Source organism: Balaenoptera musculus, chromosome 8, assembly GCF_009873245.2.
Source record: "Balaenoptera musculus isolate JJ_BM4_2016_0621 chromosome 8, mBalMus1.pri.v3, whole genome shotgun sequence".
Lineage (NCBI taxonomy): Eukaryota > Metazoa > Chordata > Mammalia > Artiodactyla > Balaenopteridae > Balaenoptera > Balaenoptera musculus.
Genome location: NC_045792.1, coordinates 76,677,834 through 76,701,059, shown reverse-complemented (window position 1 = coordinate 76,701,059; position 23,226 = coordinate 76,677,834). Strand labels below are relative to the sequence as shown.

At 37.7% G+C, this 23,226-nt stretch overlaps 1 protein-coding gene across 2 annotated transcripts in view; it reads right to left on the bottom strand.

The window, feature by feature from the left end:
* The window catches only part of LUZP2 (leucine zipper protein 2), a 451,490-nt gene that overhangs the window by 112,048 nt on the left and 316,216 nt on the right, over positions 1-23,226 (bottom strand). For both annotated transcript variants that reach the window (XM_036859118.1, XM_036859119.1), the window contains exon 7: positions 16,378-16,440. In XM_036859118.1, coding sequence (XP_036715013.1) covers positions 16,378-16,440 — 63 coding nt within the window. The remainder of the gene's footprint in view (positions 1-16,377; positions 16,441-23,226) is intronic.

The window sequence follows — 23,226 nt, the reverse complement described above, 5'->3', positions numbered from 1 at the left end:
GGCTTAGGGTTGATATAAGTAAGACTTTTTACATATAGATTAGTCAAAGCTGTAAAATAGAAGTGCTTTTCCCTTTCTCTTGCAGCATGCAAAGCACTCTTAGGTCCCATAGTAGGTGCTTCGTAATTGTGCTATAAGTTTTATCTGACTTGCTGCAAGAAGCAATGATTACGCTAAAAGATTTTGCCCAAAATATGATCATAGAGTTTCTGCACATCATATAATGTATCCCATATGGATTTTCCCAGCCATGGGGAATTTTCATACTTCTGCTTCTAGAAGAGTTGGAGTAGCAATGGTTGGAGCAGGGTGGGAGGATATGTTAGTTGTGACTTTCACAAAAGAAAAGATTATTGGTGGTTGCCAGAGGCAGTGGGTGGGAGGTGGATGAAATAGGTAAAGGGGGCCAAACGATACAAACTCCCAGTTATAAAATAAATAAGTCATAGGGATGTAATGTACATCATGGTGATTATAGTTAGTAATACTATATTGCATATTTGAAAGTTATTAAGAGAATAATCTTTCTTAAAAGATCTTGTCACACACATCCAATTGTAAATATTTATGGTGATGGATATAACTAGACTTACTCTGGTGATCACTCTGCAACATATACAAATATCAAATCATTATGCTGTACACCTGAAACCAATGTAATGTTATTTGTCAATTACACCTCAATTAAAAAAAAAGAAGAGATTTATGTGATTGGGAAGAAAACTGAAAAATGTGTGCTGGTGACTGTAAATTTTGGTGTCTGGCTAAGTAGCATGAATTGCAAGCATTGAAATGATTTTCATTGCCTACTCAAATAATGCACTCCACTTTGCCTTCCCAGGTTATTTCATCATTAGGAGTAAACTGAGTTCTACTCTTGGCTAAGAAACCACAAATGTTCCTGGGACTGAAAAACAATTACATCGTGTTAAATTCTCCTTCTGAAAGGGTCTCAGTGGTGTGGGCATGAAGAATAGAAAGGGCAAAGAATACAAAGAATAAAGAGGGAACCAAAAGAAGAGACTGTGGGGAAAAACACATTACTTTATAGAATGAGCTGGGCATCTCTGTGGGAATCAGATAGATATACAAAAAATCAACTATAATTGAGCGTGAGAAGGGGATTCTTCATCAGAATTTTGTAAGAAGGAAAAAACCCTGCTTTGGAATGTTGTGAATCTTAATCACTGAACATTTACAATCAGAGACAACGTGGTCAGGGAGATTAGCCAATATTGTGCAAGAGACTGGAGTTGGAGGTATTACAAGATCCTTCTAATGTGAAGGTTCTACATTGTTGAAAACTTATGTAACAAGTTGATCTGACTTGTTCCTCAAATGGAGTTTGTTAAATTCAAATTATAATGGTAGGGAAGAAGATAAAGAAGAAATCTTTAGAGACATATCAGGGTCAATGATTGAAGTGATAGTGTTGCCATGGTAAAAGACCCCCAGTGTATACTACTTATGGATTCTGCTCTTGCCGTCATAAGCTGTACATTCCTTTTTATAAAGTATGAAATTTATGGAGAACTGTCCTATTTAAAATTCCTCTAAATTGTGTCGGTTGCAGCAGCTTTCCATGCAATTACCTTCAGTGGTAATTGCTTTCTTCTCTTTTATTATGTGTAGGTCAACAAACACCCTAGTAACTGAGTAACAGCAATGAAATGAAATGAAAAGTCACGTAAATTCACAAATATGCTTCTCAAATGTCTCCTGCCAAGACAAAGGAGAACATCTAAATGTGTTACCAAAAGAAGAAGTACTCAAAGAAGAAAAATAACTTGCCCTTGTTTTCTGAAATTATGGTTGGCATCACCATTAAGATAAAGGATATAGAAAACAAAGCATTTAAAAAATGTATAATGAGTGAAATTGCTGTGTGTTTTCTTCACTGTTCTTTTAATTTTATATTCAAAATAAAGAATTATGCTTAGAACAGAGATCTTACTGTAATTGCTTTCTATTTTAATTAGAGATGAAAAGCTATCTGAGGATGTCACATGTCACTGAGCAGTGCTTCTAGGTGCTCAAATTTGACTCTACAAAAGGTCATAATTTCTAATCTATAATTTCAGAACCTAAGACAATTTCTGCTCAGAAGCACATGTTGAACTTTAAGTGTGCCCAGAAGAAACAGATGTTTCTCACTGAAAAAAAAAAATGTTTTAATGTACTAAAAAATAGAAGCATTTAGGACCTAAAGAAACCAGTGCATCAATTAGTGGCTGTTGTGCCTAGAACTGAAATAGCAGTATACCAAGCAAGTCCCACGAAAAGAGTGACTTTCCCCAAAGGTCTCATGATGGCGCCACTGCTCTATATATGCTCCAAGCAAGGACCTGTGCAAAGTCAGCTGAACTTAGTAAAGGCTGAGGGCCCCTCAGAGTGGGAGGACAGCTGGCTAAGCCAAAACATACATGCAACATGATGGACAGGAGAAGAATAGGTAGAAAAGGTCAGCAACTCAAGGCTCATCCCAGCATCTCAGACACAAGGAGAAACAGTCTAGGGCTGGTCTAAAGTTAATTGTCAAGCTGTTTGGAAGATGGTGGAGGAGTAAGATGTGGAGATCACCTTCCTCCCAACAAATACATCAAAAATACATCTACACGTGGAACAACTCCTACAGAACACCTACTGAATGCTGGCAGAAGACCTCAGACTTCCCAAAAGGCAAGAAACTCCCCAGGTACCTGGATAGGGCAAAAGAAAAATGAAAAAACAGAGACAAAAGAATAGGGATAGGACCTGCATCTCTGGGAGGGAACTGTGAAGGAGGAAAGGTTTCCACACACTAGGAAGCCCCTTCACTGGTGGAGATGGGGGGTGGGCGGGAGGGAAGCTTCAGAGCCACGGAGGAGAGCGCAGCAACAGGGGTGCAGAGGGCAAAGCAGAGAGATTCCCGCACAGAGGCTCGGTGCCGAGCAGCACTCACCAGCCTGAGAGGCTTGTCGGCTCACCCGCTGGGGCAGGAGGGGGCTGGGAGCTGAGGCTCAGGCTTCGGAGGTCCGATCCCAGGGAGAGGACTGGGGTTGGCTGTGTGAACACAGCCTGAAGGGGGCTAGTGCACCACAAGTAGCCGAAGGGAGTCAGGGAAAAAGTCTGGACCTGCCAAAGAGGCAAGAGACCATTGTTTCGGGGTGCGCGAGGAGAGGGTATTCCTTCCCTGTGTGCCCACAGAAAGCAGAGCACTGCCTAAGTGAGCTTCAGAGACGGGCGTGAGCCGCAGCAGTCAGCTTGGACCCTAGAGATGGGCATGAAACAATAATGCTGCTGCTGCAGCCACCAAGAATCCTGAGTGCAAGCGCAGGTCACTATCCATACCCCCCAGGAGCCTGTGCAGCCCACCAGTGCCAGGGTCCTGTGATCCAGGGACAACTCCCCCGGGAGAACACATGAGGTGCCTCAGGCTGTTGCAATGTCATGCTGGCCTCTGCCCCGCAGGCTTCCCCGCATTCCAATTATGACTACCGTACCCCTCCCTCCCCCCAGCCTGAGAGAGCAAGAGAGCCCTAATCAGCCGCTGCTTTAACCTCCTCCTGTCTGGGCAGGAACAGACGCCCTCAGGCGACCTACATGTAGAAGCAGGGCCAAAACCAAAGCTGAACCCCAGGAGCTGTGCAAACAAAGAAGAGAAAGGGAAATTTCTCCGTGCAGCCTCAGGAGCAGTAGATTAAATCCCCATAATCAACTTGATGTACCCTGCATCTGTGGAATACCTGAATAGACAACAAATGTTCCAAAAATTGAGGCAGTGGACTTTGGGAGCAAAAGTAGACTTGGGGTTAGCTGTCTGAGACTGATTTTTTCTGATTTTTATGTTTATCTGAGTTTAGTTTTTAGTGCTTGTTATCATTGGTGGATTTGTTTATTGGTTTGGTTGCTCTCTTCTTTTTTTATTTTTTTATCTTTTTAAAATTTTATTTTTAATTTTATTATTATTTTATTTCACTTTATTTTATTTTTTTTCTTCCTTTTATTCTTAGCTGTGTGGTTGACAGGGTCTTGGTGCTCCAGCTGGGTGTCAGGCCTGAGCCTCCGAGGTAGGAGAGCCGAGTCCAGGACACTGGACCACCAGAGACCTCCCGGCTCCACAGAATATCAATCGGCAAGAGCTCTGCCAGAGGTCTCCATCTCAACACTAACACCCAGCTCCACCCAACGGCCAGCAAGCTCCAGTGTTGGACTCCCTATGCCAAACAACTAGCAAGACAGGAGCACAACCCAACCCATTAGCAGAGAGGCTGCCTAAAATCATTCTAAGCTCACAGACACCCCAAAACACACCACCAGACATGGCCCTGCCCACCAGAAAGAAAAGATCCAGTCTCACCCCAGAACACAGGCACCAGTCCCCTCCACCAGGAAGCCTACACAAGCCACGGAAACAACCTCACCAACTGGGGGTAGACACCAAAAACAACGGGAGCTATGAACACACACACTGTGAAAACGAGACCCCAAACACAGTAAGTTAAACAAAAGAGAAATATGCAGCAGATGAAGCAGCAAGGTAAAAACCCACCAGACCAAACAAATGAAGAGGAAATAGGCAGTTTACCTGAAAAAGAATTCAAAGTAATGATAGTAAAGATGATCTAAAATCTTGGAAATAGAATGGAGAAAATACAAGAAACGTTTAACAAGGGGCTAGAAGAACTAAAGAGCAAACAAACAATGATAAACAACACAAATACATGAAATTAAAAATTCTCTAGAATGAATCAATAGCAGAATAACTGAGGCAGAAGAACGGAAAAGTGACCTGGAAGATAAAATAGTGGAAATAACTGCCACAGAGCAGAATAAAGAGAAAAGAATGAAAAGAATTGAGGGCAGTCTCAGAGACCTCTGGGACAATATTAAATGCACCAACATTCGAATTATAGGGGTCCCAGAAGAAGAAGAGAAAAAGGAAGGGTCTGAGAAAATATTTGAAAAGATTATAGTTGAAAACTTCCCTAACATGGGAAAGGAAATAGTCAATCAAGTCTAGGAAGCGCAGAGAATCCCATACAGGAAAAATCCAAGGAGAAACACGCCAAGACACATATTAATCAAACTATCAAAAATTAAATACAAAGAAAAACTATTAAAAGCAGCAAGGGAAAAACAACAAATAGAGTCTGTCATACAGAGTGAAGTAAGTCAGAAAGAGAAAAACAAATACCATATGCTAACACATATATATGGAATCTAAAAAAAAAAAGTGGTTCTGAAGAACCTAGGGGCAGGACAGGAATAAAGATGCAGACATAGAGAATGGACTTGAGGACACGGGGAGGGGGAAGGGCAAGCTGGGACAAAATGAGAGAGTGGCATGGACATATATACACTACCAAATGTAAAATAGATAGCTAGTGGGAAGCAGCTGCATAGCACAGGGAGATCAGCTCGGTGCTTTGTGACCACCTAGAGGGGTGGGATAGGGAGGGTGGGAGGGAGGCGCCAGAGGGAGGGGATATGGGGATATACGTATACGTATAGCTGATTCACTTTATTATACAGCAGAAACCAACACAACATTGTAAAGCAATTATACTCCAATAAAGACGTTAAAAAAAAATAAAGTTAATTGTCTTCATTTTGATTCTCTGCAGAAAAATTCACACTTATGCCTTATTCCCTAACATTCCTTAGCCTTTAGACCACTTCTCTACAAAGACTTTGCAATATATAACATTTATCATTTGCTACAATGGTAAGATGTTGGTGAGCAAATACTGCAGAGTGTCCCTCTAGACACTGAAGGCTGGCTATAGGCAAAATATTTAGAGCTCATTCAGGGATCAAGGATGGCAGATAGGTACCAACCGTGACTGACTTTTAGGAGCTGCTTGGAATGAGGATGATGTCAAGATTAGACACAAGCTCAGTGGAAAATAACCCCATGACCCTTTAGCAAGGTATTGGATAGGCAGGCACAGGGTATGGGATAGGGACACACAAAGATATTCACTTTTTAAAATGTATTTACAATACCTGGCTTAAATCACTTAACATGTTTTATTTTCCTATGGGATAGGTCATAACTTTTTTTTCAAATCTCGAATTAATGATAAAATTTCATTAAAATGGTAAAATTTTAAAACATATTTAAAGTTATAAACATTTTCTAAAAATAATTTCTAACATAATCATCAGCCTGGCAGTTATAGAATACACCTCAGTTTTCTAATAAATGAACGGAGTAGGAAAGAAAAAGACAGAAACTTGAAACAAGCACAGTATTCTCAATAACAACCAGAGAAAACTCTGCTTACCATTGCCTAAAAGTGCTTAGCATGGTAGAAGGTGAGGGCCAATATGTAAAGCAATGATTCCTAAACTGTTAAACTTTGGCTAGGTATAGACCATTTGATAATCTGATAAATTCTATAAGCTCCTCTCCAAGAAAAATGCCATATGTAAACTTATAAAAATATGAAAAAATTCTGAGGAGTCAGTATCTTCCTGAAATTAATCCATTGACTTCAAATCCCTTGCTAAAGTGTGAAGAAATCCTGCTGAAATGGAAAAAAAACAAAAACAAAAAACAACAAATAAAACAACACTTTGCTCAGTGCCTGACAGATAACGTGTGCTCAATCAATAATTTTTGAGAAATGAATAAACATGAAGTCAGGAAGCTTAGATTGTAGTTGTGTTACCATAGATAAGTCACTTTAAAGCTCTAGGCTTGGTTTCTTAAGAAATCTTGTACTTTTAGTGGTTTTCAGTATTTGGAATATTCTCAACATTTTCAGAGAAAAATTAATGTTTAATAAATTTAAATTTGCTATGACTTCTGATAAGAAGCATGTCCTTTTAAAACCTGCATATATACTCCATTATCTGGTGAATAATAAGAAAATAAGTGAGGCTAGTTGGCTTTTGTGCTTTAAAACATGGAAGGAGCGAGCCTGAAAAGTTGGGTTGATTTGGACAAGGTCAGTTAAATTTCTCCTGTTTCTTACCACAGAACATACCTCTATACTATAGTTTTAAAAACGAGTAGGTTAGATAATAATAATAATATAGGGAGTAAGAAAAAAAACCTCTCTTTCAAGCAGTTGAAAATTCTAAACTGAAAACAACCTATTTTTGTACTGAAAATGCTTATGTTTTTTAAGCAAATACATTGAATATTAGTTACCAACAGATTATTTTTTATATCACAAGTTATATTTCCAGCTACGCATATTTGCCCTTTTAATCTTTGAATTAGTATAGTAGAAAATATTTCTGAAAAGTATAATCTATAGGTCCCCCTAAGAAGCAAAGTAGAAATATAACTGAAAAATGTGATATAGTGGAGTCACAGGACTTAGATTACAATAAAACTCTGCCACTTACTAGTTCTATGATTCCAGATAAGTCTTTTACCTTCTCTAGACCTTGTTTTTCTGATACATGCTAAGGTGACAGGATCAGGTGCCCTGACTGACTCATAAAATTATTTTGAGGCACAAATGAATGTGTTTTGAAAATTAAAGTTCGTTAAATCATGGAAGAAAATAAAATCAGTAACCCCTTTAACCTCTTCTGTAAGGTGCCTATATTTTTAAGGCCAAAACTCACTTAACTGGAGATAAATTGACACAACAAATGAGTGGCACTGAAAATGCTTTTGCTCATTAAAAAATGGTTTAACACGTGGATGAGATAAATGTAAGTTAATGATAGACAGATGCACAAAAATTATCTTAATTTATACAAGGGTTTAAAAAATCAAGGGACAACTGCTTCACGAAATTCCCTTATAGAAGACTCAAATCATCAGAAAATAATCTGACACTTGTTGGATCCATACTTGGGAATTCATGTGGCAATATTCCTATTTTCAGGAGCAGATACCAGTTGAACACATCTGGTTTCTAGAGAAAATACCAATGAGAACACATGCCATTTTGATGTCAGAGTTTCAAAATGAGTGTTATCTGATCTATCACCAAACACGGCAGAATAATTGTCAGAATTTTGATACAATGGTATAACTATGCGATAGAAATAGTTATCAAAGGAATAACTATAAATTTCTGTCAAATATACTTGAGCCAAGAAACTCTAAGTCAGTTCAATTTTAAATAAATAACTAAATAAATATTAAAATAAATACATAAAATAGTGATGGTTTCAATCTGTTACTAAATTAGCTTTGCAAATAAATGTTTTGGTAGACTGGAGTAATTGTCAAACTTCTCAAGACCTCAATACCCTTATGGTAAAATGGATTCTACAACTTCTCCTCTCTGTCTCATGGAGATTGTAGTGAGGATCAAATGAAATAATGTACATCACAGCACTGGGTAGAGTATAAAATGCTAAATACATATAAGGCACTATTTTTATCGATAGGCTATAAACTTCATGTAGGCAGTAACTTAAATAATTCATTATTGTGTTTCAAACACTGAATAACACATAGTTTTTATGAAGTTGGTTTTATTGAATAACTAATAGAAATAGTCGCAAAATTGGTATCCCTCGCTGGAAATCTAATATGTCGTAGTTCTTTTCATAAAACAGCTAGATGCATCCAAATAGAATGTCTCAGAAGATTGGAATGTAGGGAAAAAGATGGATACTGGGACCAAAAACGTCTATGCATTTGAAGGTCAGGACATTGGCAAAGATTTTGCAAGTACCAGAGGACAAAGCAAGATGGATTATTCAATATGTGCTACAACTAGTAAGCAATAGAAAGATGGTCAGGAGTTTAGAGAGTGAAGAACAGACAAATAACAAAATGAGGAGCCAGTCACCAGGGAGACCACAGGAAGCAAGAGAAAGAAAGATAAAGAAAGAAAAAAAAAAGGCAGGGAAGAGGATTAGACACAGACTGTGAACATGAATGTATATGATAGATGTAAATCCTTTTTCAGTTATACACAATATCCACTCTATTGATGATCTTGGACCATTAACTTTTTAGGCCTCACTTTACACACACACCCATCCCCCCCCAATACACACATCATGTGTGTATATACATATACACACACAAATACTCAATGCATCATACGTATATACCTAAGTTGTTTTGAGGAGTAAGCATGTTTAGTGCTCAATATATATCAGTTGTTATCATTACTAGAGATTTTTTAATTCTACAGATTCAAGGTTACACATCTAGAATGAAGCAATAAAAATTTTTTAAAGAAACACATTCTTTGGGCATATTTGCCATCAACATATTATGTATTATTTTCTATAAATGTATACGTACTATAAACACAATATTAAATGAGGATTGACATGATGCTTATGATGTTCTTTAAAGAGACCAAATGTTAGCAACATGACATGTGGAACAGAACCTTCACCAGAGGCATAAATATATCGGTCTCCACACAGGAAAAGTCAGTCCAGGTATTTGTCATGGCCAAAATATACGTTCAAAAGGCTTCCCACACAGAATGTATCTAATCTTTAGCCTATAGAACATGAAAGTGAGTTCAGAGATAATTTCCAACTAAACTCAGCAACGTCTCCTTCTGAAAATCTGGTATCAAAACTCAAACAGTCTCGCATTCCCTACCTCAATAGGCAAGTTGATAAATTTAATTTTTGGTGACTAGGGAGCATTACATAAGTTGTTTTGAAGTGACCAAAACAACAACAAAAAAAGTACGTAAGTGAAATTGAGTGGCTTACATTTTAAAATAAATGTTTAAGCTGCCCAGTAATCATATTTAGGGCAAATTAAAACATTTAATTTTCATTTTATAATTTCTCAAACAACAAAGTTTGTTACTGCTTTACTGCATGTATTATTTAGTCAATTACTGCGATGAACTGAATTGTGTCTCCCTCCAAACTCATATGTTGAAAGCCTACCCCCTAATGTGACTTTACTAGAAGATGGGGCCTATAAGGAGGTAATTAAGGTTAAATGAGGTCCTAAGGGTGGGACCCTGATACTGTAGGATTAGTGTCCTTATAAGGAGAGACATCAGCGAGCTCGCTAGTTCTCCTCCGTGTGAGGACACAGTGGGAAGGTGGTTTCTGCTAACCAGGAAGAGGGCACTCACTAGAAACCAAACCCTGCCAGACTTGATCTCAGACTTTCCAGCCTCCAGACTGTGAGAAAATAAATTTCTGTTGTTTAAGCCACTGAGTCCATGGTATTTTTTTATGTCAGCCTGAGCAGACTAACATATTTATTTACCTATTCATTTATTCTTGTTTCTTTAATGAGAATACCCAGTTCTCTGGGTATTCCTAAAGAAGTCTTAATTAAACACAACATTTTTTTTTTCTTACTACACTGATGGGATAGTCAACTGTTATAATTTTCTTAAGAAAGTTGACCTCAGCAAGATGAAGGGCTAGGAGATCCCAACACTTTTCTCCTCCTCTCAAAAAACCCAGCAAAAATAGTAAAGGAACTATAAACTGATGAAAATATCTCAGGAAAAGCTCTAGACTACAATGAAGAAGTAGCAAAAACACTGTAGAGCTCAAAAACTGATGATGGTCGCATAGAAAAGCATAGGAAGCATTTTACCTTCATCACTCCATCTCCCAGTCTAGAGCAGCTTAGTGCCAGGAGGGGTCCCCACAGAAGAACTTCACTGCACAGGTAAAAGGAGAGCAGGAGAACCCCTGCAAGCCTCACCACTGTGGATTCCTATAGTTTTCACCAACACTGATCCTGATGATGGAGCATCTCAGAGCCTCTGCTGCTGAATCTCCTCCCCAGGGCTGGAGCTATTGTTGCATGAGACCTGCCCTCAAGGGCCCCCAGTAGCCATTCTCTGGGATTGGGATGCCCCAGCATGTTGCCTCATATGAGACTGGAGCTGCTATACTGTTCTGAGATCTGCCTCGCTGGGTTCTCAGTTCCCAGCTCTGACTCATCATTTCTGGGGACCAGCTGACTGATGCTCTGAGTCCCACCCCAGGGTCCCAGGTCATAGCTCTGACCTGTTAGTGCCAGGGCTATGCTGCTGCTGGTCTGAGCCCCATTCTCTAGGTCCAACACAGATTTAATGGACCACCACCAGGGATATGTTACTGCTCTTCTGTGACTGCCCCCTGGGGCCAAAGCTGGGACTTTGTTCCATCATCCCAAGACTGTGCTGCTACTGTACCCTGACCCCAAGCCATTGTGCACCCTATCATCCCAGGGTCCATGCTGCTGCTGTATCCTCCCTGCCTGCTCCCAATCTGAGTCACTGTGGAGAGTCCCAGAGACACAGACTACAGCTCCCCAGAGATCTGCAGATACTCACACAACGGACACCAATGCCATTGCTGCACAAGTGTACCTGCGCCTCAGGATCCTGGAACTGTTGTAGTTCCACATGCGTCTGATCCTAGGACTCTGGCTCCACTACTGCTCTGAGTGCCAGCACACCAGACCAGCCAATAAGAGGGATCCCCTTGGCTAGAACATCTTCCCACAAGTGAAAAAGGAGAATAGGAGAATCTCAGCAGTCTTTGCCACTCAGGAAGTCAATAACCTTAGCCACCACCACCAACCACAGGACCTCGGCCGTCTTGAGCACAGTGGACCCCTACAGTCTGTGCTAACATTGACCTCAGCTGATGGAGCTGCATGGAGACTATTCTGCTGTGCTCTTTCAGGAATAAAAGATACCCTCACAACCACATTTGGGGAAAGTCTTTCCTTACCAAAGCCAGGCCATTTGTGACAACCTAAGTGAAATAAGCCAGACAGAGAAAGAAAATACTGTATGTTGTCACTTATATGTGGAATCTTCAAAAAAAAAAAAGGCTGATTTTATAGGAACAAAGAATTGAATGGTGGTTGCAAGGAGCAGAGAGGAGGGAAATGATGTGATGGATGTCAAAGTGTACAAATGTGCATTTATAAGAAGAATAAGTGCTGAGGATCAAATGTATAGCATGGTGACTGTGGTTAATAACGGGGTATTTATCATTCAAAATTGCTGAGAGTAGATCTAAATCCTTCTCACTACACACACGGAAAATAGTTAACTATGTCAGGTGAGGGATGTGTTCATTATTTTGATCTTGGTAATCATTCCACAATGTATTTGTACATCAAATCGTCATGCTGTACACTTTAAATATATATGATCATATTTGTCAGTCATTCCTCATTCAAGTTAAAAAATCCAAACTCCAAAAATAATGTGTATTAGGTTTCAATAACATTAAAAGTTTTCAATAATTTTAGTGAATTACTTTATAGTTAGATACACATTCAATAAAAACTACACTTTGAGATAAAAATAAGAACACGTTTTTCATCAGAGCATAAATTAAAATCATCATACACACACTTTTTTAACTTTTTATTTTATACTGGAGTATAGTTGATTAAAAATGTTGTGCTAGTTTCAGGTGTACAGCAAAGTGATATAGTTATACATATACGTGGATCTATTCTTTTTCAAGTTCTTTTCCCATTTAGGTTGTTACATAATATTGAGCAGCATTCCCTGTGCTATACAGTAGGTCCTTGTTGGTTATCCGTTTTAAATACAGCAGTGTGTACATGTCAATCTCAAACTCCCTATCTCTCCCCTGCCACCCTTGCCCCTGGTAACCATACATTTGTTCTCTAAGTCCATGAGTCTATTTCTGTTTTGTAAATAAGTTCATTTGTATCACTTTTTTTAGATTCCACATATAAGCGATAACATACAATATTTGTCTTTCTCTGTATGACTTACTTCACTCAGTATGACAATCTCTAGGTCCATCCATGTTGCTGCAAATGGCATTATTTCATTCTTTTTAATGGCTGAGTAATATTCCATTGTATATATGTGCCACATCTTCTCTATTCACATATATTTATAAGGAAAAAAGTCACTTTTGGCACACATATCATAAAATTACACTTTTAAATTTTTATGGAGAAATTATAACTAAAGGATACTTTTATGTTTAAAAAAAGCAGAATATGTATAATATATAATCTATATTAACATACATATGTTAATCACAAAGCAGATTATGCCTAATACAAAAGGAACTAAACAGAAATACAAAATATTTCAAAATATTGAGTGTGCTCCAACTGATGGGATTTTAAGTGTTTTGTTTACTTTTTTTGGCCTTATACATTTAGACATGTTTTGAAATTGTTCTATACTGAGAAAATAATTCTTCTGAAATTAAAAAAATAAGTATATGTAAAAGTAAAATAGAGGTGCAAAATGGAGGGTAGGTATTCCAGAGAATATCAACTCCAAATTGAATCAAGGAAGATAAGAAGTAACTCAAGTCCTGGGCAAATAACAGTCCACAGGGCCTCAATTCTTTCCTTAGTAGAGAATGTTTACTGCTGCTGGCAGCCTTCCCTAATCAAAAGCCAGCTCTCAAACATTAATAAGGACACTGAATTTATCAACATGTCTTGCAATTGTCAGCACATGCCATTATTTTTAAGATAAAATTCACGTGCTTTAGCGACAGGCATTGCTCCTTCAAAGATTATCTTCACTAAAAACCATCAAATCTATTCAAAACTGAATATTTTCTCAGGAAACTACTTCCAGGGAAATAAAATATTTTGCTACTTATCTCAGGATTCAGCAAGTTATTGCCAAAAATATTTGTGGACTCATTTTAATAGGTGCATGGATGGATTCCTGTGGTCACAGACATTAGTTTCTACTCTCTACTGCCCTGACCTATCTACTTGTGTATCCATGTACATACGTATGTATGTATGTATGTATTCATTCATTTATTTAATATATGTTTATACAATACCTAAAATGTGCACTGTTGATATAAAACTAAGCAAATGAGATGATATAAATGTAAGTTGTCATCAAGATGAGTGGATGAGTACATTATAGCAGAAACTGTTTGGTTGCCTCTCCATTAACAATTAGATTTCTTTACTTCTAAAAAGAAGCAACCTTTCACAGTAGAAGCTGAAAACACTAAAGTCTCACTTTTGCATGGGGGCATGCCCAAGTTTAGGGAGACTTCTCAAAAAATGTTCCTCCTTTACAAAAATTATGACACTCAAGGACAAACATCTTCCCGCGCACCCTTTTCTTCTTTGACTTTGTACACAGGTATATAGCTCTTTAGACACTATCACTATATAATGAGCAATCAAAGCTTAGAACAAGTCAGTTATGTGAGGATCAGGATATGAAAAAGTCTGAAACACAAACAAACAAAAAACTCTGGGTCCTTGTTGACATTGTTTAGCTACTGAATAAGTTAATTTAGCTACTAAAATTGCCATGCTTCTAGATCTCTTGTTATTGGAGTTAATAAAAATTAAACAGTGTTTTGGGGAGAGAATATGGGAAGACATCCTAATTTATGCAACTTCATGGGCTATTCATACACAATTCACTTGATTTCATATAAAAGTGCTCTTCTCAAAGTGGCCTAAAATAACAAGGCTTACGAATAATGTCTCATTTTTTCAAGTAATACAGATTTTCAACAAATCTTGATTTTGGTAATTTCTGAAAGTTGATAAATTACTAATCTATATTTAACAACTGTCATATTACAAAGAAGTAAATCATGGAAAATTATTGGATCTCCTCATTCTTTTCTCCCAACTTTTCTTTCTATAACTCTTCAATTTGAGAAATGAAATTCAAAAAATTTAAAAAGCCTCATATGATTTTCTATCTTTACATAAATCTCCCAGCCTAATACCTAAAACTTATCAGCTCTAGGGAGCTTGGAATTCTCTTATTATATTCTTGATCTTATTAAGTTAACCAAATCAGATAACTAGATGTTTCTTTGCAAATGTGAACACACACACACACACACTGGGTTTTTTTTTTTTTGCCAATTTCAATTATTTGTTATTGATGACTGCAAAAAGCTAAGGCCAAGCTGAATGTAAAAGTTAAGATACCCTGAGCTTAAGAGTCTCAGTATGAAAGATTGAAGGTACACAGGCAAATACCTTGGATTTTATACTTTTATCTTATCTATTTATCACATGCAATGAGCAGTGCTGAGAGTCAGTAAGCATTAATGAGAATTAATTCAAAGTTTTCTTGGTGTGCTGGAGAATATCTTGTTATAGATGAGGTTAAAGGAATGGCAGGAAGCATATTTATGAAAGACTAAATGGCAAAATGTGCCCAGACTCATGACTTGCATGGAATAAGGATTTAATAGATATTGGTTTACATAACAGGAACACCTTCCCATGATTCTAAGCCAAAAATAAATGTGTCGGAGAAGAGTGAGAAGTCATTTCTTACTGTTTTAATCAGAAAAATTAAAGGATTTTCCAACCATTAGATAATGTGAAGAATTTTCTGTACTTTAAACCTGATACTCATAGATTGGGATGATCATTGTAGTGAACACATTTTTGAAAAATAGATATTATGCACAAAGTAATTTGCACTTATTTATTAAACAAATTATTATTCCTACTACTAAGAGCCTAATACTCTATCACTCTACCGCATTTGGGAATGCAGATGGCACAATTAAAGGCACCTGCTTCTATCTCCTCTGCTCAATGGAGATAAAAGGAAATATCTCTATTAGTTTCTTCTTGCTACTATAACAAACTACCATGAACTAAGTGGCTTAAACAACAACACAGTTTATTCTCTTTTTGTTCTGAAAGTCAGAAGTTTGAAATGAATTTTATGGAACAAAATCAAGGTGTTGAAAGGGCTGTTTTTTCTGGAGGCTATAGGGGGAAAATCCTTTACATTGTCTTTCCTCCCCCAGCTTCCGTGGTTACATAATCTTCTTTTTACTTAGGCAGTCCTGTCTTACTCCTATTAAAAACTTGTGCGATTATACTAGATAACTTGGGATAATCTTCCCATCTCAAGATCCTTAACTGAATCACCTCTGCAAAGTCTCCTTTGCCATAAAATATAACATTCACGGGTTCCAGGGATTAGCAAGTGGATATATTTGGGAGGCCATTAGTCAGTCAACCATAACCATAGTTTGTGATAGATGTCTACCTATACATAGGCATTGATAGTCTTATAAAGTATCAATAACCAAAATCAATCAACCATGATTAAACATGGAGACTATAATAAGAAGATTTATATAGGCATCTCTGGAAGTCAAGAATGTAAGTCACCAGTGGACCTCATCTGTGGAAACTTGTTCAGTACATGCTCTCCTTAATGTAAATATTCTGAAAGACATTCCTCAATGTTGAATTAAAGTAATTGAAGCTCACAAAGGGACTTTAAACACTTTGGAATGAAGCCTGCCTTTGATTAAGAATGTACCTAGGAAACCATATCTGTATTTATCTCCATTAATTAAGTAGGCAATAAAATGAAAACATCTTCAATTCAGTCAAATACAACTTTAATTCTTGTGAGAATCTGGAAATTAAATTTAAGCTAAATGATATTTTAGATAGTTTAGGTACTGAGCTAGCCAGTTGGAGGGGGTAGGGAGGAAGACGCTTACCTTAAATAATAAATCCTTCTTCCCATAACGAAGCTCCTTCAGCTGGGCTTGGATTTTTTTTGACTTTAAAAAAAAAAGAAAAAAAAGGATTAGTGACTTAATTTCATTTATGTTTTCAAACTTGAAGATTAAAATTCTTTTAAACTGCATAAGAATGAATTTTGCAGCCAAAGGAAAAAGAGCTCAACTCGTTTGGAAGTGAAACAGAAAAGCTTAATCTTTGCTTTGGGAGTCAGACATCCAGCTATTCTAGGCAGGAAGAGAAAACCAAAACCTGTTCAAAGGAAGCATATTGTTTAAAAGGTAATATTTTAGAAAAGTGGCTTATTGTTCCTCTCTTCAGCCTCTTCCACTCTCCCTGCCAAAAAACAAACACACACAGAATTTGAGTCACCTAAACATATCCAACAATTAAACTTTAGATGCTAAATATATCTATGGATATGTATGCCTCAGTTTTCACTACTTATTTTCAATTACATGAATTTTTTAAAGATTAAATATGCATAAGATTCAGTTGGCAACCAACTTTAAATTTGACGTACGTACAAAGGGAAGGTAGCAAGCAAACGTGACATGAGGTGAGGGAAGTAGCTAGAATGCTAAGATGCTAAGGTGAAGAGTGTTTGCCCTTTAGAATAATGCACTTGTTAAGAGGACCATTACAAACATAAAAGTGCTTATAACAAAGAAATCTTTCCCAGGAGACATGTTTGTCTACAGTTTGGAATACGTTCTGGTGAGCCACAGATGCTGATCTAGCATTCCTATTTTTCCAAAGCAGACCCAACTTCAAACATTCTAAATTATGATCTCAATTATTTGTCTTTCTACATGTAAGACTATAGGTTCTAATTCTTCAGTAGGATAAAAAGAACACATGCAAATAGATTATCATAGTCACATGAAAATGATATTTGAAAAAATAGTTTAGTGGGAATGCCAAATGGTTTAGTCATTTTGGGAAACTGTTTGGCAGTTTCTTATAAATATAAATTATACAGAAGTTCTTTCTAGGTATCTACCTAAGAGAAATTATAATATATACATAAATGTTTATAGTGTATTTATTCATAATAGTCAAAAGCTGGAAATATCCCACATGTCCATTAACTGACGAATAGTAAACAAATTATGGTACATCCATGAAATGAAATACTAAAATACGGTTAGGCATTTTTTAAAATAAATTAAGTCTGAAACGTAACAATATAGATATATTTCAAATGTATTAGACTATGTGAAAGAATCCAGTCACAAAAAGCTATATTTTATATAATACCATATATATGATATTCTAGAAAAGACAGAAGACTAGGGACATAAATCAGGTTAGTAGCTGACGTGGACTGGGGGTTGGTGGTAGAGATTATAAAATATGAAGTGGGAACTTCGGAGGTGATGAAAATATCCTCTATCCTGAATATTGATTAAACACATTAAAGTATATATGATGGGTGTGCTCTCACTCCCTCTTGCGAGAGCACCAGAATCACAACTGGCTGCTGGACAATCATTGACAGGAAGCCCCTGGACTTCACCAAGGAGGATACCCCACGTCCAAGGACAGAGGAGAAGCCACAGTGAGACGGTAGGAGGGGCGCAATCAGAGTAAAATCTAATCCCATAACTGCTGGGTGGGTGACTCACAGACTGGCGAACACTTATACCACAGAAGTCCACCCACTGGAGTGAAGGTTCTGAGCCCCACGTCAGGCTTCCCAACCTGGGTGTCCGGCAATGGGAGGAGGAATTCCTAGAGAATCAGACTTTGAAGCCTAGTGGGAATTGATTGCAGGACTCCGACAGGACTGGGGGAAACAGAGACCCCATTCTTGGAGGGAACACACAAAGTAGTGTGTGCATCGGGACCCAGGGGAAGGAGCAGTGACCCTGGGGGAGACTGAACCAGACCTACCTGCTGGTGTTGGGGGGTCTCCTGCAGAGGCGGGGGGTGGCTCTGTTTCACTGTGGGGACAAGGACTCTGGCAGCGGAGGTTCTGGGAAGTGCTCTTTGGCGTGAGCCCTCCCAGAGTCTGCCATTAACGCCACCAAAGAGCCCAGGTAGGCTCCAGTGTTGGGTTGCCTCAGGCAAAACAACCAACAGGGAGGGAACCCAGCCCCACCCATCAACAGTCAAGTGGACTAAAGTTTTACTGAGCTCTGACCGCCACAGCAACAGTCAGCTCTACCCACCACCAGAGCCTCCCATCAAGCCTCTTAGATAGCCTCAACCACCAGAGGGCAGACAGCAGAAGCAAGAAAAACTACAATCCTGCAGCCTGTGGACCAAAAACCACAGTTACAGAAAGATAGACAAGATGAAAAGGCAGAGGGCTATGTACCAGATGAAGGAACAAGAAAAAACCCCAGAAAAACAACTAAATGAAGTGGAGATAGGCAACCTTCCAGAGAAAGAATTCAGAATAATGATAGTGAAGATGATCCAGGATCTCGGAATAAGAATGGAGGCAAAGATTGAGAAGATGCAAGAAATGATTAACAAAGACCTAGAAGAATTAAAGAACAAACAAACAGAGATGACCAATACAATAACTGAAATGAAAACTACACTAGAAGGAATCAATAGCAGAATAACTGAGGCAGAAGAACGGATAAGTGACCTGGAAGACAGAATGGTGGAATTCACTGCTGCGGAACAGACTAAAGAAAAAAGAATGAAAAGAAATGAAGACAGCCTAAGAGACCTCTGGGACAACATTAAACACAACAACATTCGCATTATAGGGGTCCCAGAAGGAGAAGAGAGAGAGAAAGGACCAGAGAAAATATTTGAAGAGATTATAGTCGAAAACTTCCCTAACATGGGAAAGGAAATAGCCACCCAAGTCCAGGAAGCGCAGAGAGTCCCATACAGAATAAACCCAAGGAGAAACACGCCGAGACACATAGTAATCAAAGTGGCAAAAATTAAAGACAAAGAAAAATTATTGAAAGCAGCAAGGGAAAAACAACAAATAACATACAAGGGAACTCCCATAAGGTTAACAGCTGATTTCTCAGCAGAAACTCTGCAAGCCAGAAGGGAGTGGCATGATATACTTAAAGTGATGAAAGGGAAGAACCTACAAGATTACTCTACCCGGCAAGGATCTCATTTAGATTTGATGGAGAAATCAAAAGCTTTACAGACAAGCAGAAGCTAAGAGAATTCAGCACCACCAAACCAGCTCTACAACAAATGCTAAAGGAACTTCTCTAAGTGGGAAACACAAGAGAAGAAAACAAACCCAAAACAATTAAGAAAATGGTCATAGGAACATACATATCGATAATTACCTTAAACGTGAATGGATTAAATGCCCCAACCAAAAGACATAGACTGGCTGAATGGATACAAAAACAAGACCCATATATATGCTGTCTACAAGAGACCCACTTTAGACCTAGGGACACATACAGACTGAAAGTGAGGGGATGGAAAAAGATATTCCATGCAAATGGAAATCAAAAGAAAGCTGGAGTAGCTATACTCATATCAGATAAAATAGACTTTAAAATAAAGAATGTTACAAGAGACAAGGAAGGACACTACATAATGATCAAGGGGGTTCAATGCAAGAAGAAGATATAACAATTATAAATATATATGCACCCAACATAGGAGCACCTCAATACATAAGGGAACTGCTAACAGCTATAAAAGAGGAAATTGACAGTAACACAATCATAGTGGGGGACTTTAACACCTCACTTACACCAATGGACAGATCATCCAAAATGAAAATAAATAAGGAAACAGAAGCTTTAAATGACACAATAGACCAGATAGATTTAATTGATATATATAGGACATTCCATCCAAAAACAGCAGATTACACGTTCTTCTCAAGTGCGCACGGAACATTCTCCAGGATAGATCACATCTTGGGTCACAAATCAAGCCTCAGTAAATTTAAGAAAATTGAAATGATATCAAGCATCTTTTCTGACCACAACGCTATGAGATTAGAAATGAATTACAGGGAAAAAAACGTTAAAAAGACAAACACATGGAGGCTAAACACTACGTTACTAAACAACCAAGAGATCACTGAAGAAATCAAAGAGGAAATTAAAAAATACCTAGAGACAAATGACAATGAAAACACGACGACCCAAAACCTATGGGATGCAGCGAAAGCAGTTCTAAGAGGGAAGTTTATAGCTATACAAGCCTACCTAAAGAAACAAGAAAAATCTCAAGTAAACAATCTAACTTTACACGTAAAGAAACTAGAGAAAGAAGAACAAACAAAACCCAAAGTTAGCAGAAGGAAAGAAATCATAAAGATCAGAGCAGAAATAAATGAAATAGAAACAAAGAAAACAATAGCAAAGATCAATAAAACTAAAAGTTGGTTCTTTGAGAAGATAAACAAAATTGATAAGCCATTAGCCAGACTCATCAAGAAAAAGAAGGAGAGGACTCAAATCAATAAAATCAGAAATGAAAAAGGAGAAGTTACAACAGACACTGCAGAAATACAAAGCATCCTAATAGACTACTACAAGCAATTTTATGCCAATAAAATGGACAACCTGGAAGAAATGGACAAATTTTTAGAAAGGTATATCCTTCCAAGACTGAACCAGGAAGAAACAGAAAATAGGAACAGACCAATCACAAGTAATGAAATTGAAACTGTGATTAAAAATCTTCCAACAAACAAAAGTCCAGGACCAGATGGCTTCACAGGTGAATTCTATCAAACATTTAGAGAAGAGCTAACACCCATCCTTCTCAAACTCTTCCAAAAAATTGCAGAGGAAGGAACACTCCCAAACTCATTCTATGAGGCCACCATCACCCTGATACCAAAACCAGACAAAGACACTACAAAAAAAGAAAATTACAGACCAATATCACTGATGAATATAGATGCAAAAATCCTCAACAAAATACTAGCAAACAGAATCCAACAACACATTAAAAGGATCATACACCATGATCAAGTGGGATTTATCCCAGGGATGCAAGGATTCTTCAATATACGCAAATCAATCAATGTGATACACCGTATTAAGAAATTGAAGAATAAAAACCATATGATCATCTCAATAGATGCAGAAAAAGCTTGTGACAAAATTCAACACCCATTTATGATAAAAACTCTCCAGAAAGTGGGCGTAGAGGGAACCTACCTCAACATAATAAAGGCCATATATGACAAACCCACAGCAAACATCATTCTCAATGGTGAAAAACTGAAAGCATTTCCTCTAAGATCAGGAACGAGACAAGGATGTCCACTCTCACCACTATTATTCAACATAGTTCTGGAAGTCCTAGCCACGGCAATCAGAGAAGAAAAAGAAATAAAAGGAATACAAATTGGAAAAGAAGAAGTAAAACTGTCACTGTTTGCGGATGACATGATACTATACATAGAGAATCCTAAAACTGCCACCAGAAAACTCCTGGAGCTAATTAATGAATATGGTAAAGTTGCAGGATACAAAATTAATGCACAGAAATCTCTTGCATTCCTATACACTAATGATGAAAAATCTGAAAGAGAAATTATGGAAACACTCCCATTTACCATTGCAACAAAAAGAATAAAATACCTAGGTATAAACCTACCTAGGGAGACAAAAGACCTGTATGCAGAGAACTATAAGACACTGATGAAAGAAATTAAAGATGATACCAACAGATGGAGAGATATACCATGTTCTTGGATTGGAAGAATCAACATTGTGAAAATGAGTATACTACCCAAAGCAATCTACAGATTCAATGCAATCCCTATCAAATTACCAATGGCATTTTTTACAGAACTAGAACAAATCATCTTAAAATTTGTATGGAGACACAAAAGACCCCGAATAGCCAAAGCAGTCTTGAGGCAAAAAAACGGAGCTGGAGGAATCAGACTCTCTGACTTCAGACTATACTACAAAGCTACAGTAATCAAGACAATATGGTACTGGCACAAAAACAGAAACATAGATCAATGGAACAAGATAGAAAGCCCAGAGATTAACCCACGCACCTATGGTCAACTAATCTATGACAAAGGAGGCAAAGATATACAATGGAGAAAAGACAGTCTCTTCAATAAGTGGTGCTGGGAAAACTGGACAGCTACATGTAAAAGAATGAAATTAGAATACTCCCTAACACCATACACAAAAATAAACTCAAAATGGATTAGAGACCTAAATATAAGACTGGACACTATAAAACTCTTAGAGGAAAACATAGGAAGAACACTCTTTGACATAAATCACAGCAAGATCTTTTTTGATCCACAGCCTAGTGTAATGGAAATAAAAACAAAAATAAACAAATGGGACCTAATGAAACTTCAAAGCTTTTGCACAGCAAAGGAAACCATAAACAAGACGAAAAGACAACCCTCAGAATGGGAGAAAATATTTGCAAACGAATCAACGGACAAAGGATTAATTTCCAAAATATATAAACAGCTCATTCAGCTCAATATTAAAGAAACAAACACCCCAATCCAAAAATGGGCAGAAGACCTAAATAGACATTTCTCCAAAGAAGACATACAGATAGCCAACAAACACATGAAAGGATGCTCAACATCACTAATTATTAGAGAAATGCAAATCAAAACTACAATGAGGTATCACCTCACACGAGTTAGAATGGGCATCATCAGAAAATCTACAAACAACAAATGCTGGAGAGGGTGTGGAGAAAAGGGAACCCTCTTGCACCTTTGGTGGGAATGTAAATTGATACAGCCACTATGGAGAACAATATGGAGGTTCCTTAAAAAACTAAAAATAGAATTACCATATGACCCAGCAATCCCACTGCTGGGCATATACCCAGAGAAAACCGTAATTCAAAAAGACACATGCACCCGAATG